This window comes from Colletotrichum destructivum, chromosome 1, assembly GCF_034447905.1.
Source record: "Colletotrichum destructivum chromosome 1, complete sequence".
Lineage (NCBI taxonomy): Eukaryota > Fungi > Ascomycota > Sordariomycetes > Glomerellales > Glomerellaceae > Colletotrichum > Colletotrichum destructivum.
The window spans coordinates 3,619,409-3,631,993 of NC_085896.1; the positions used below are offsets into that span (position 1 = coordinate 3,619,409).

Sequence of the window (12,585 nt, forward strand, 5' to 3'; positions counted from 1 at the left end):
GCTGGACCACAATACATTCCGTGCTAGTTTTTATTTTGCCCAAATGCAAGGGAAAACCGCCATTTCGATACTGCAAGATCGACTCTCCATCTGTGAAGGACAGCAATGCAGCCGTAGCGATTGTGCGTGATGGGGAGAGGCACTAGTGCAAAGCCCGTGACCTTTTTGGCTTGCTTGGAGCTGAAGTCGCGGCAGCACTAGGGCGACTATCGGCGGTGGTTTAGACGAGGATTGCGACCGGCTTTGCATTGGTCAGGAGTCCATCGCCTGTTCCGACTCGGGTCAACTAATCGTACTCAGGCTAGCAGTGGTGCCAGCCAGCCACCTCGAATCGCCGAGCTGCAAGTGACATATTTGACCCCTGAAGGCTGAAGGCGTATTGCCCCGACAGCCGCGGATCCCTGTCGGCGCGCCTCATTTGACCAGATTAAGGTGCTAGACGACCCTGCGGCTTCTCCACCAAAAACGGCCTTGGCCTTTTTGTTTCTTGAGGAGCGGAGACTCGAGGTCGGTCTTGAAGCTTGATGGACGAACGGGAAGAGAGCTGGTTGTCCAGTGTTTTTGTAGTGTACAGATAGCGCGGCGCAGGGTTGACTGGCTTGATAGATGCTGGGAAGATGGATGGATGACTGCGAATGTTGGGTTTATCTGGGTGCCCAAGGAGCTCGACGAGAAAGGTGATGGCGGGCGGATACGATCGACGAGTCGACAACGAGAGCGGTGAGCTGGTGATTGGGTCACCGACTGCTTGGCCCTCTCGGAGACCAGGTGTAGAGGGGAGCATGTCTGCAGAAGAGGTGGCGGGAGCGCACAACGGCCCGCCTTTGGGTACCCACGAGCGCATCCGCTGGCGACTTCCGGGTGGTCTTTTGCGGTGCTTTGCGGTGGTTGTGTGATGGTCGTGTGGTGCGTAAGTGGAGGGTGTTGATATGTGTGCAGCTCCTGGTGGCCGGGGTCGTCAGGCGAGGACCACATAACGAACCACATGGGGCAGCAGCAGTAGCCAGGACTCTAGTCGGCAATGAGCAGGTAATTTAGGCGCGGTGGGAATTGTGATGGAGGGAGAAGTACGGTGCCAAGTGAGTGTTCTGGCAGATATGAAAGGGTCGAGACGAGGTTCAACAGAGAGTTTCGAGTGAGCGGTAAAAGCAGCATTGCCCATGCCAGACGATGGATGGCACGAGACGTGCTTTGCTGCTTTGCGTTGCTTTACTGGCGTAGGTGCAAAGTATAAGAAGGACGGCAGGGCGTACCTACTTAGGTATGGATAGGTACCAGGGATAGATGCGTCGAGTGCCCGTAGCGGAGGTACGGATATATCTATCTGGCCACGATGTTCCGCAGGTGGACATGGGCCATGGATGGAGATGGACACTAGCGCCCAATAGACAGACAACCTGGAAGGCAATATCAAGCAGAGATGGAGCGACTGGAGCAGAGGAAAGTGCGGTGGCCGAGGGAAGATACCTGAGGTACAGATACTGTAGGTGCCGTTCCTAGGTAGCCAGTAGGGACTGGGGAAGTGTACTCGGTACCCATCGAAGGGGGGAGAAAGAAAAAAACAAACAGGAAGGAAGTTTACATGTGTAGGAGAAAGAGGAGGACAAAATGGCGAGATGCTAGAGGAAAGACAAGTCGACGATCCTCAACCACAACCAACTGAATCGCTTCCTTTCTTGCCTCTCTTTACCCTTTTACCTTTTTTCATAGCGTTCGTCCCATCTTGTTCCTTTCCGTCCGGTCCCAGTCCCGTCCGGTCAAGTCGACTTGCCCCAAAACGACTGCGACTTTCTTCCCTTCTCTACTTATTCGTAATAACGACGCGTCGATAAACCCAACCGACTGCATTGGGCTCAGACTTGTCCCCTTGAAGCAAAACCATACACTCACATACACTCACACAGACGTACAGACACACCAGACCAGGAAGGAAGCCGTTGCTTGCCTGCACTTGCATACACGCCCCCCTCCCCTCCTCCCGCATTTGCACTTGTTCACGACGCTCCTTCGTCCCGTTTCTTCATACTAATTCCCCGAGCTCTCGCTGCCAATCTCTCCCTCCACCTCTCCCGCCACGTTCGCCCGCTCTTTATCCCATCCCTCCCTCTCTATTTCTCTCTCTCTATTCCCCTCCTTCTTTACCACTACAACTGGCTTGTCCCATCGTACCGAGAACGCCGGCGTCCATCTCCGCTCCTTGGATATCCTTCGATTCGATAAAGTCCGACGACACCCTCTACTACACATCCGCTCCCTACCCGACGAATATCCCGAACCAGCAATTTTGTGTCACTAATACGCACACGTTCCCGCCAATCACCCGACGACCAGCGAAGCCGCTTCCGCCGAACGCCGACGTGCATACACCTCTACATACACATCACGCGAAGATTCACCTGATGGACCTTAGCAACGGACGACCCGTGTCACAGAAAATTCTAATTCTTAATTAACGAGAGCAACGACCCCATCCCCACAGAAAGAGGGGACGAGGTCGAAAAAAGCAAATACAGCCGAGAAGGACGTTACGGGATCGAGAACCTGGATGCCAAGCGAGCATCTGGAAGACAAGCAAACGAACATTCCCGAGCTACAATATCTGCATCGCAGGACCACAAAAAAAGAAAGGAAAAAAAGCAACTCAGTTTTGGGGACGAAAAAAGAAATAACGACACGCGGAGCATCAACCGACGACTGATTATAGGCGCACAAACACCGCGCATAGCGCTCCTAAAGACTCGACTTTTTGGGACCGAGTGGATTCCCAGAGGAACAGGCCCTCGAACCTGGACCGACTAGGGTCAGTCAGAGACAAATAGCGAAAAGGGTTTCCTCCCCCCTTTGGCGCAGGGTCGGGAAACCAGACGGAAAAAAGAAGCGACGAAGAAGAAAAAAAAAGGAAAAAGGGGATTGATTGATTGGGGAAAACGGACAAACCCTGGCCGGGCACGCAGGCGCAGCAAGTGAAGCGAAGGAGAAAGCGGATCCCCCCAACCTGGAAATCCTGACCGAAGAGACACAGAGTGAGCCCAGCCCAGCCCAGCCCAGCACGCACCACCGAGAGAGGAGACGACCCCCCCGACGCGACCATGGCCACGGCCACAGCAGCAACAACAGCACCGGCTGTACCAGCACCGGTACCAGCACCAGGAAGTGGTTTCGACGCTGCGGGCCATGCCCCGACTCTGAATCCCACATTGTCTTCTTCTTCCGCTTCGGTATCCGCATCCGCGTCCACAACAGACGACGCGTCTCCTTCATCCTCCTTTTCCTTCTCCTCCTCTTCGCAGAGCGCTGTCGCATTCCATACTCCCTCAGAGTCTGCGACATCTTCGGCAAACTCGCCCTCTTCACCCTACCACGCCCATCGCCTGAGCCACAACTCGTCCAAACTTCCCGCCTTTCGGTTCGCCGACTTACACAAGCAGCACCAGCACCACCCACGTCTAGTGCTCCCCTCATTGCTGCACCACATCCCGCCGCCTCCCTCGCCTGTCTCGCCTAAATCTCAAGCGCCTACCAGCCAAAACCGCCCTACTGACACCGTCGCCGACACTGACACTGACACTGATACGGCCATTGGCATTGGCATTGGCATTACCACCGCCACTGACTCCGCTTTTCCCACCACCCTGCCAACAACAACGTCAGACTTGCACGACCATCAGCGACCGCAACACAAATTCGCCGACCAATCCGACAAAAACATTTACTCTCCACAAGATACTCGGCCGACTTCACTTGGACTGAGCCACGGCCGCCACCCTTCCCACCGCCAACTCTCTCAGCTCTCGTCCCGGATCTCGAGCCCCATCCACGAGTTGCCCGAGTCGCCTCCTAAGCTCAGTCCGCGATCCAGAGCGTCGACCTACCAGCCCATCCCTACAGCCACATCCGTCTCACCGAGGCGGCCCGCCTCTTATCCCGATTCCCCCGTCATCGTGCAGTCCTTACCACCCCGCCGCGACGTCGCAGATCCCAAGTCGACCGCCCTTCCCGCCAGGCTACAAAGTCGACGAGCCGCTACATCTCGATCTCGCGAGTCAAATGCGACCGACCCTGAGTTACCACCACCGCCTGTAGCAGAGACTGACGCCGCGCATCCCTCCGACACAACCGACGACGCGCTTCCGTCCCCGGCCGACAGGACCACGAAGGACTGGGCCCAGGGCCAGCGTGAGCTGTTGTTACCCAAAACCTTACAGAATTCGAGTCCGACAGATGAGAGACGAAGATCAGTAGCGTCGCGACCCCCCGTTTCTTTCAAAGCTACTGCCGCCGCCGCCGCCGCCGCCACCACTCCGACCGCCTCGGTGCGCGTGGCCCCTATCCGTTCTTTTCGATCATCCGGGTCTCGTCGAAGTCTGGGACTCGACAGCAGCACCTCTACCATGCGCTCCTTCGATTTTGGTGATGACCTCGTCGACTCCAATCAACGCGACCGCACACTGCGCGCACTCGAGGGCAGACGCGATGATGATTACTCGCAAATGACACAACCGCTGTCGACCGACGCCGACGACACCACCGGTGACGTCTTTATGAAGATCGCGAGACAGGAGCCAACACGTCGTGGCTCTGGAGATGTTGCGCCAGCGGAGCAACCGAGTGCCATAGTAAGTCTAGCCTCTTTTCACGATTTTGCCTCGTTGTTTCGGGCATCTTGCTAGCGCGATGCAAACGGCCGTGCCCTACCTCAATGAATGGCCGACGTCTGCCCGCCATGATATCAAGCCGTCTTGCCTTATTTTTAGCTGTTCATCCCGGTCTTCTTGTCCTTTGCACCCAACCCCTCCCCAGTGATCCAGCGCCTTTTTGGCGCAGCATCATTTCCCACGTTCCTGCGACGCCCACCCTGGCGTCCCGGACACATGCGCACAGAGTTTCGCCATGGACGACCGCGAGCTGACCGAGGATGACCAACAGACCCGCATCGCAAGATCTTCCCATCGCCGACCCCTGTCCGCCGCTGTCCCCTTGTCTTATCATCATCCCGTCTCCCCGCCCCAGATTAGTCGTCGACTCTCCGACCAGCAGGAGACGTCGAAAAAACGCGTGCGTCAATCCGAGGACGACAGTGCCACTGACCCAATGGCACGCGCGTTGGCGTATCGATCACCCCTGACCCGAGACCGCCCCTCGTCTGTTCATCCCGCCGAGGATCTTGGACGCGCAAAAACCTTCCAGCCCACCAACCACTCTGCCAGCCGCTCGATTGTCAACACACCTCGGTCTTTTACCTTCCAAGACCCCATGGGCGAGAACTCACCCTACGCACGGAGACGGCCTTCGTTGACCGACAGCAACTCCGGCTACTCGGCCCGCAACTCGGCGTATAGGCAATCGAACCTCCAATACGGCCAAACACGCACTTACAACTCTTCGCCATTGGTTCCCAAGTCGACGGAACCACCACATACTGAAGCGCAACAGGATCCTAGTCACGTGGTCGAGGGCACTGAATCGACAGCAACGGCCTCGACGAATGCACCCTCGACCGTGTGGGACGAGCTGGACGATCTCAAGTCGCGAATTCATCGATTGGAACTGACGGGCAAGTTTCCTGCGACCTCTGGCGCCGCGATGTCTCGAGCCTCAGACGAACGTCCGCCGACCGCAACCAACACCACCATGTCCACCTCGCCAAAACGAACCTCTGGCGGCAACAGCCATCCTCACCATGATGCTGTCAGCACTACGTCCTCTCAACGCGAGACTCAGCAGCCCATTCTTCTCTCCGCTGTCAGCAAATCCAAACCGTTTCTCAGCGACGAAGTCGCCCGGGCACTTGAGGTGGCTGCCACAGATGCTCTGGCACTCGCCAACATGATGGGGACCGCCGGCCAACCCGGACCCATCTCGAGCGGTGCGAGCACCATCGGCATCGGCACGAACCTGACGGATCGCCAATTGCGACGCAAGGCCGATAGCATCTGCCGAAGCCTGACGGAACTGGTGTTGGCGTTGAGCGAGGAAGCGGCCGGCAACAAGACGGTCCAAGTCAACGTACCTGCCCCTAAAGAAACGACGACTCCCTCTACCCCGACGGTCGTCAAGACGTTTACCGGTGCCGTTGCTCAGCGTCGCCCTAGTATTACATCGGAGCAGCAGACCCTCCCGAAACCGAATAGCAATGCAGTCACGAGCCCCAGAGCCTTGTCCAAGTATGAGGAGAGGCGCAACACCATGCTCAACTCCAGCGCGCTACCCACTCCTAGATTCGCCCTTCCTCCAGGGACGATCCCAAGCACGCCAGGAGACGGAAACAAGACGGCCCACAGAAAGTCGTCTTTGTTCATCGGCCGGTCTCGTCGTGCCGTTACCGAGGAGCCCGAGGATGGCCGGAGGTCTTCAATGCTCTTGAGAACCCGGCGAGCAGGCACCGAGGAGCCGGAGGACTCGCGTGAGACTGGCCGCCAAACCTCTCTGCTCCGATCACGCCGGGGCACCGTTGGCGAAGAAGACGACGAAACGCGGTTCCGCGCCCCCTCGCGAGCCGCTACGGAGCTCACGACACCGGCTCGCGCTGTATCCCACACATATCACTCTCAGACGGCCTCGAACGAGGTGTCTTCGCCGGCTTCTTCTGCCCTCCCGCGCAGACGGTTCGGGGCGTCGTCCCTCGCATCTCGTCTGGTCGCGCCATCTACGCCGTCAATGGCATCACGGCGGTATCTCGAGAGAACGCCGGAACGCGAACAATTCTCGTCGGCCGAGAAACCTACCGAAGAGCGGTCGCAACAAGCTGTAGCGCAGCCGCGACACTTCTCTCTCAGCCACACGTCGCTGCTGAATCGGGCCAGCAGCATCAGCCGCAGCAGGCCCAACCGCGACAGCACGATTACGAATTCATCGACGGCTGCCCAGTCGGGCAGTTACCGATAACGTCTTAACGAATCACAATCACACGGATGAATGTATCATAGATGTCTTTTCTTACGCCGGCGTCATTGTTTGTTTGGCGTATGTTACCACCGCATGGGTTCGGCAGTGGTTTCCCTGTACTTGTATGACAATCGATGACGGACGGCCGGTTGATTTGTTGGACTCGCCTTCACTTGGGAAGGCTAGAGCATCTGTATATCGAGCAGTCAATGAAAAGGTTAAGGATAGAGGCCCAGGATGCCTCTTGACATATTTTGTCAAAAAGTATTCTCAGTCCGACCATGCTGTGAACAGGGCAGGAGAAGCTGGCCGTCTGGCTTCTCTGCCTAGAAGGTTTTGGGCTCATGAACGTAAGGCGAAGTTGAGATGTGTTGGGGTCGGACGCAACGATTGACTTTTTGCTATGGTAATCGGCCTCTTTGGCATCCTATGATTGCGAAGCGATTCGCTAAGATCCAAGGCTCTGCAAGTTTGAGCCAACTAAGAAGAGGGAGGGGTTCGGGTCCAACCCGTGCGCGCGCTTGTTTGATTTCTGAGGTTGACGGGTTTGACTCACCGGCGAGTGAGGCCTGACAGCTGAGAGGGGGCGGCGGCGGTGGTCTTCACTGACCACTGAGATTTTAATTTTCAGCGGGCCTGAACCCAGCCAGTCTAACTCTGACTTCACACGACTTCTCTTACTCTCTCATAAAAACCCATATACACACACGCACACACACACGGATATACCCACTACATGACAAGTAGCACTGTTTGCTTTTTCAAAAGATACAGGTTTCCTAGCCTCGTTCACGTGAAAAGACCGCCGTGGAAGGTTGTTTTAGTGGAATACGCGGCTATACCACGGCCGATTGCAGTGCAAGGCCCAGCGCACCAGACGACGCACAACCGCCATCTATCATCAGCGTCACCCCGGTCGACGTGGCAACTCGGACCGTTTTCGAGGCTTTCACAGTTTCAGGCATCTCCATCCGTCGTGGAGCAAGACAGAATGGCAGACCAGCACACGGAGACCGCGGCTGTTGCTGTCGATGACAAGACGCAGAGGCGCGGAGGAGGAGGTGGGCGCAGAGGCGGGAGGGGTGGTGGTGGCGGGGGACAGCCGCGGGAGGTGTTGGTTTCTAAGGCACTTTCAAAGCTTCTGAGACACCAGGCCGAGAACGCTGGGTTGAAGCTTGATGACGGCGGATATGCGCCGCTGGACAAAGTGGTGAGTTTGCGTCTCTCTTCGACTGCGGGATGACGCTCGTCTCTGGATGGGCGGCGACCTGGTGTTTCCATGCTTCATGAAGTGATGGTCACAAATGCTAACCACCGCCATAGCTCTCCTACGGCCCTATCCGCTCGCTGCAGGTGACCTTCTCCGACATCCAAGCCGCCGTCAGCACGTCGGACAAGCAGCGCTTCGCCCTCAAAGTCAACGAGGCGACGAACCCGTCGCTGGACGAGACCTCGACGGAGCCCTTGCACTGGCTGATCCGCGCGAACCAGGGCCACAGCATCAAGCTCGACTCGGCGGCGTTGCTGACGCCCATCACGCTCGATGCGGGCAACGTGCCCGAGATCGTGGTGCACGGCACGTACTTTGCCTTCTGGCGGGCCATCGAGGAGTCGGGTGGGCTGAGTAGAATGGGGCGGAACCACGTGCACTTCGCGACAGGGCTGCCGGGGGATGAGAGGGGCGTCGTAAGCGGCATGAGGAGGGATGCCGAAGTGCTGGTGTACGTCGACGTCGAGAGGGCGCTGAGAGAGGAGGAAGAGATGCGATGGTGGGTCAGCGAGAACGGCGTCGTGCTGACGGAAGGGGACGCGGAGGGGAGGGTGCCCACGAGGTTGTTCCGCGAGGTGCGCGCGAGGGACGAGGCGGCGGGCGTGGGCGTGTTGTGGAGGGATGGGGAGAAGGTCGGCGAGCTGCCCGAGGGGCTGAGGATGAGAGCGCCGCCGGGCAAGGGGAGGGGTGGCGGGCGTGGCGGGCGTGGCGGTCGCGGTGGCCAGAGGGGTGGGAGGGCGTAAGGCTATGCGGAGGCCGTGAAGTGAAGATGAGATATGAGGGAAGAACACATCTCTTTTCGCCCGCGTACGCATGTCTCTATGTACAAGGGGTCATTACACAGATACAGAGCCGGGCAGGTTCGATAAGATTGCCTTACTAGGACCAAGGCTGAAGTCGATTCGCATCTGCCTCAAGAGTTCCTGATCCATCATGACGAATAAATGCAGCTTATGAGGATCCGCAAAGCATCTTGCCACTCTCGTCACTCTCGTCACGGTCGAGATCCTCGGCTTAGTTCCGGGCAAACATTCCTATTGCAGATGAATTGTGTCACCTCGCATAACGACTCTTGCTGCCGTCAACTCCCGTAGCCTAAATCATCCAAACCCAAAGTCCAATCGGGCCATGTCACCTCTTATTATCCCCCAGCAGCACTCTGGCCACCCTCTCTCTCTTCTCGAGCTCGGAGAGCAACCAGGCGAGTACGTGCTTCGCCATGCGCTCCTTGGCGGCCTTCTTGGTCAGGACCTTGCGGACGACGCCCACGTCGTCCGGCACGCGGGGGTCGCCGCCGAAGTCGGCGTGGCCGTCCCAGAAGTCGCCGCCGGCGACGGTTGTGTTTTTGGCCAGCCGGTAGTGGGGGACCGGATACTTGAGGCGGGCACAAAGCTCACGAATCCTTGCCGAGGGGTCTGCAGGGTCTGCGGGGGCGGCGGCGGCGGCGCTACTATCTTGAGGTCTTGGGGCGATGGGGGTCCCTGCGTCGGGTGTTGTCGTCGCGGAGGAAGAGGAGGTGGAAGTGGTGGAAGGGGCCGATTTGGTCGCTGACACTGGCGGGGAGGGCGCTGTCGCTTTGAGAGCGGATGACGTATTTACGATGGTGGCACCAGCGTCGTCGTGTGCGGGGTGGGGAGATGACGAGGATGAGCTGGAGGAGGAGGACGCTCGTGCGGACTGGGTGTCCTGCTTCTTCCTCGCGGCCGCGGACGACGAACCGCCGGCGGCGGAGAGGGGCGAAGCAGGCGGCGACCTCTTGCAAGGGAGGACGGATACCGTGGCGGAGGCGGGCGCGGGCGCGAAGTGCTTGGGGAGCTTTGGCAGCTCGCCCGAGGGCAGCATGTGGCCGTTGGCGATGAGCCACTCGCAGGCGGTCTTGGCGGCGTACTGTTTCGCGTCCTGCTTCTTCTGGAAGTCTGGGATGGCAGGGGCGGTGCCTCCGGTGGTGGAGGTGCTTCCCGAGCCGCTGTCAGGCCGGGGGAAGACATCGCCGGTGGCGGCGAAGGTTGCGGTGCACGTCCAGCGCAGGTCAGGGGCCTTGCCGAGGCGGGGGTACTCGCGGGGGATGTCTGCGAAGGTGACCTTTTGGCTCCTGACCTGTTGGAAATCTGCGTCTGGTTGTCAGCCAGATGATCTGGTTGGGGGAGGGGGGGGGATGATGGTCTCTTGGTTCCAAATCTCGTTACGTACGGTTGAGCAGGCCGAGCCAGTTCTGGCCGCCGATCTCCGGGCCCGGTCGAGGGGCCGGGCGGAGGAGGACGGCGATGGCCGAGAGCTCGGTCTCGCTGAGCGGGGCGGGGCGACCGGTTTCCGCCTCGAGGCGCTCCTTGTCGGCGATGAAGGACTTGAGGGCGGCCCAGTCTACGCGCTGGGCGGGCGCGTTGTTAGGGAATGGGATTGACATGGCGGTGGTTTCGGATGAGCCTTCGCTAACTAACCCAGGCGACGGGTGTTATGAGAAGGGTTGTTTGTTATAGTTAAAACTACCTAGGTCGTATCGAATGTTACGCAACGGAGCGATAAGTTGTGAGAGAGAAGAGACGAGGATATGAAATGAGATGGAGGTGGGGAGGGGGGGGGGGGGGGGGGGGGGGGGTTTGGTAGATTTCATGAAGTAAGGCAGGCAGCAGCTTCCCTTCCCCTATCGAGGAAAGTTTGTTAGTTGGGAAGATGGGAAGAGTGCAGAGGCCATTCGTGACACTTGAGAAGTGTTAGTGCTGGTGGGGGTTGTAGTTTCTTGGTCGCTCCCTTCCCCCCAATGCGCCGATCGCTTACTGGATCTCGACGGAGGAGGCCGAGGAACGGGTGAGGGGGGGTAATGCCTCCGGTCTATCCTCTGCACACACCCGGATGGAAGGCCAACGGCATTGGGTAGTGGTGGTTTTTCGTCTTGACCACAGTAAGCAAGTCCTTGGAAAGAAATTACTTTGGTCTGCGAGGGGTCGGAGCGGCTGTCATTAGACCGACGATCTCCTTAAGCACACCCTCCCACGCTGCCCTCACGCTGCCTTCACGCCGCCACAGAGGTAGGAACCCTCACTCTGTGAGATGTTTGTCAAGATAAATCATCATCGACTGTTGTTCCATTGACGGCTATCCCACACGACTTTTTAGGGGGGTATACAAATAACAATCGAAACGCTCAACACCGCGCCCATGTTTTCTTTCCCTTTCGAGTTCCCTGCCTCACTCAAAGAAACCCGTGCCGTCGTCCTCCTCCTCCACCTTCTTCGGGGCCTTCCTCTCCAGTGCCCTCCGCTCTCTTCGGTTCATCGGCTGCTTGGGGTCCCTCGTCTTCTTGACATCGTCCCAAGACTTCTTGGACCGCGCGAGCCACGGGTCCTCTTCCTTCGCCCGCGCCGGTCGCTGCTTCCGCTGCGGCAGGGGCTGCCTCTGGTGCGGGGCCGCGTCCGCCGGCGACTTGCGGTCGCGCAGTCTGTACAGCGCCGCCTCGCCCTCCGGCAGCACCTTCTCGACCGTCGCCCACATCTTTGGCCGTTCCGCGTGCAGCGCCTGCAGCGCCTTGGGCTGCTTGAAGGGTTTGTCCGCGTCGGCCTCGTCCGGCTTGTCCGCCGCCCCCTCCTCCTGCTTCTGTTCCCCGTCCCCGGCGTCCTTGTTCTTGTCGGCATACAGACTCTCGTAGCGCTCCATCAGGGGAAAGAAGCGGGCGTAGGCGACGTCCACTTCGGCCACGTGGGCCTCGGCCTCGAGGCGCTTCTTCTCTTCGGCGTCTTCGGTCTGCTGGAGTTTCTTGCGGAGTTGCTTCAGGAGCCTCTCTGCCTTTTTCCGCTCTGGTGGTCGCCGTCAGTTAATCTGGTCGACTTCAAAGACGCCCTCCCTACAGGAACAAGGAGATTTTCCCACGTACCAAAGAACCGAACCATGTGGTATTTCTGAATCATGTTGCTCCGCCTCTTCCTGAAGTCGTGCTCCTCGACCCTCTCCTGCAGCGCCTGCAGCTCCTGCTCCAGCTCATTGCGCTTCGTGGCTGGCAGCTCCTTGCCGCTCTGTAACAGCCTTCTGATGGCTCTCGCGCGCGTCTTGTTCCAGTTCGTCGTGCCCTCCTTCGCCCTGTGCTTCCTCTTGGTGGCCTTGAACCTTTTGTTATCGTGCTGACCGTCTTCCGAGCCCGGTGAGTTGCTGCGCTGGTCGTGCGTCTGCGCGCCTTCCGAATCGAAGTCGTCGTGTGCTCGTTTCGTGCCCATGACTTCTTCCGTGGCTGTGTATGTAGAAGGGGACGTGTTCTGATGTAGTTGTTTCTGTGGCGGGCTGAGTCGACGAGATGGAAGCCGACGACGGTTTCGCAGGGCTCGGCATTTCAAAAATTTGGTTCGTTATCGGTGGCCTGGAGGCTGCCGACCCCACCCAATAGTGCTTATCTGTCCGCTTCGGGACTAGCGCTAAGAACGGACCACTCGGGCCAATGACAG

The 12,585-nt window shown here is 58.5% G+C and overlaps 6 protein-coding genes across 6 annotated transcripts; 2 read left to right on the plus strand and 4 right to left on the minus strand.

Annotated features, from left to right (window-relative positions):
* Nucleotides 1–427: 427 nt before the first annotated feature.
* CDEST_01082 (uncharacterized protein) lies at nucleotides 428–1,614 on the minus strand (the record flags this gene model as incomplete). Its single annotated transcript, XM_062917241.1, has 1 exon — nucleotides 428–1,614. The coding sequence occupies exon 1, from the start codon at nucleotides 842–844 to the stop codon at nucleotides 428–430; it is 417 nt and encodes a 138-aa protein (XP_062773292.1). The 5' UTR covers nucleotides 845–1,614.
* An 864-nt stretch (nucleotides 1,615–2,478) lies between these two features.
* Nucleotides 2,479–2,984, minus strand: CDEST_01083 (uncharacterized protein). The gene has a single exon (XM_062917242.1). It carries the CDS (start codon nucleotides 2,721–2,723, stop codon nucleotides 2,526–2,528), a length of 198 nt encoding a protein of 65 aa, XP_062773293.1. The 5' UTR covers nucleotides 2,724–2,984; the 3' UTR covers nucleotides 2,479–2,525.
* Nucleotide 2,985: 1 nt separating this feature from the next.
* On the plus strand, nucleotides 2,986–7,425 carry CDEST_01084 (uncharacterized protein). The gene is made up of 2 exons (XM_062917243.1): nucleotides 2,986–4,616; nucleotides 4,927–7,425. Exons 1-2 carry the CDS (start codon nucleotides 3,090–3,092, stop codon nucleotides 6,883–6,885), a joined length of 3,486 nt encoding a protein of 1,161 aa, XP_062773294.1. The 5' UTR covers nucleotides 2,986–3,089; the 3' UTR covers nucleotides 6,886–7,425.
* A 129-nt stretch (nucleotides 7,426–7,554) lies between these two features.
* Nucleotides 7,555–9,139, plus strand: CDEST_01085 (Putative phosphotransferase KptA/Tpt1, RNA 2'-phosphotransferase domain-containing protein). Its single transcript, XM_062917244.1, has 2 exons — nucleotides 7,555–8,095; nucleotides 8,209–9,139. The coding sequence occupies exons 1-2, from the start codon at nucleotides 7,622–7,624 to the stop codon at nucleotides 8,896–8,898; spliced, it is 1,164 nt and encodes a 387-aa protein (XP_062773295.1). The 5' UTR covers nucleotides 7,555–7,621; the 3' UTR covers nucleotides 8,899–9,139.
* Nucleotides 9,140–9,286: 147 nt separating this feature from the next.
* Nucleotides 9,287–10,559, minus strand: CDEST_01086 (uncharacterized protein; the record flags this gene model as incomplete). The annotated part of the gene is made up of 2 exons (XM_062917245.1): nucleotides 9,287–10,263; nucleotides 10,346–10,559. 2 exons carry the CDS (start codon nucleotides 10,557–10,559, stop codon nucleotides 9,287–9,289), a joined length of 1,191 nt encoding a protein of 396 aa, XP_062773296.1.
* A 666-nt stretch (nucleotides 10,560–11,225) lies between these two features.
* On the minus strand, nucleotides 11,226–12,452 carry CDEST_01087 (Putative rRNA-processing protein Efg1). Its single transcript, XM_062917246.1, has 2 exons — nucleotides 12,024–12,452; nucleotides 11,226–11,946 (listed from the first exon to the last, which is right to left on the minus strand). The coding sequence occupies exons 1-2, from the start codon at nucleotides 12,358–12,360 to the stop codon at nucleotides 11,342–11,344; spliced, it is 942 nt and encodes a 313-aa protein (XP_062773297.1). The 5' UTR covers nucleotides 12,361–12,452; the 3' UTR covers nucleotides 11,226–11,341.
* Between the last annotated feature and the right edge of the window lie 133 nt (nucleotides 12,453–12,585).

What these genes read in the sequence shown, in the direction of transcription:
- CDEST_01083 (XM_062917242.1), bottom strand. Translation starts at nt 2,723, where the DNA reads ATGCGCGGTGTTTGTGCGCCTATAATCAGTCGTCGGTTGATGCTCCGC.
- CDEST_01084 (XM_062917243.1), top strand. Translation starts at nt 3,090, where the DNA reads ATGGCCACGGCCACAGCAGCAACAACAGCACCGGCTGTACCAGCACCG. An exon ending in CGGAGCAACCGAGTGCCATA is followed by an intron (nt 4,617 to 4,926) that starts GTAAGTCTAGCC and finishes GATGACCAACAG; the next exon opens with ACCCGCATCGCAAGATCTTC.
- CDEST_01087 (XM_062917246.1), bottom strand. Translation starts at nt 12,360, where the DNA reads ATGGGCACGAAACGAGCACACGACGACTTCGATTCGGAAGGCGCGCAG. An exon ending in CCACATGGTTCGGTTCTTTG is followed by an intron (nt 11,947 to 12,023) that starts GTACGTGGGAAA and finishes GGCGACCACCAG; the next exon opens with AGCGGAAAAAGGCAGAGAGG.
- CDEST_01085 (XM_062917244.1), top strand. Translation starts at nt 7,622, where the DNA reads ATGACAAGTAGCACTGTTTGCTTTTTCAAAAGATACAGGTTTCCTAGC. An exon ending in ATGCGCCGCTGGACAAAGTG is followed by an intron (nt 8,096 to 8,208) that starts GTGAGTTTGCGT and finishes CCACCGCCATAG; the next exon opens with CTCTCCTACGGCCCTATCCG.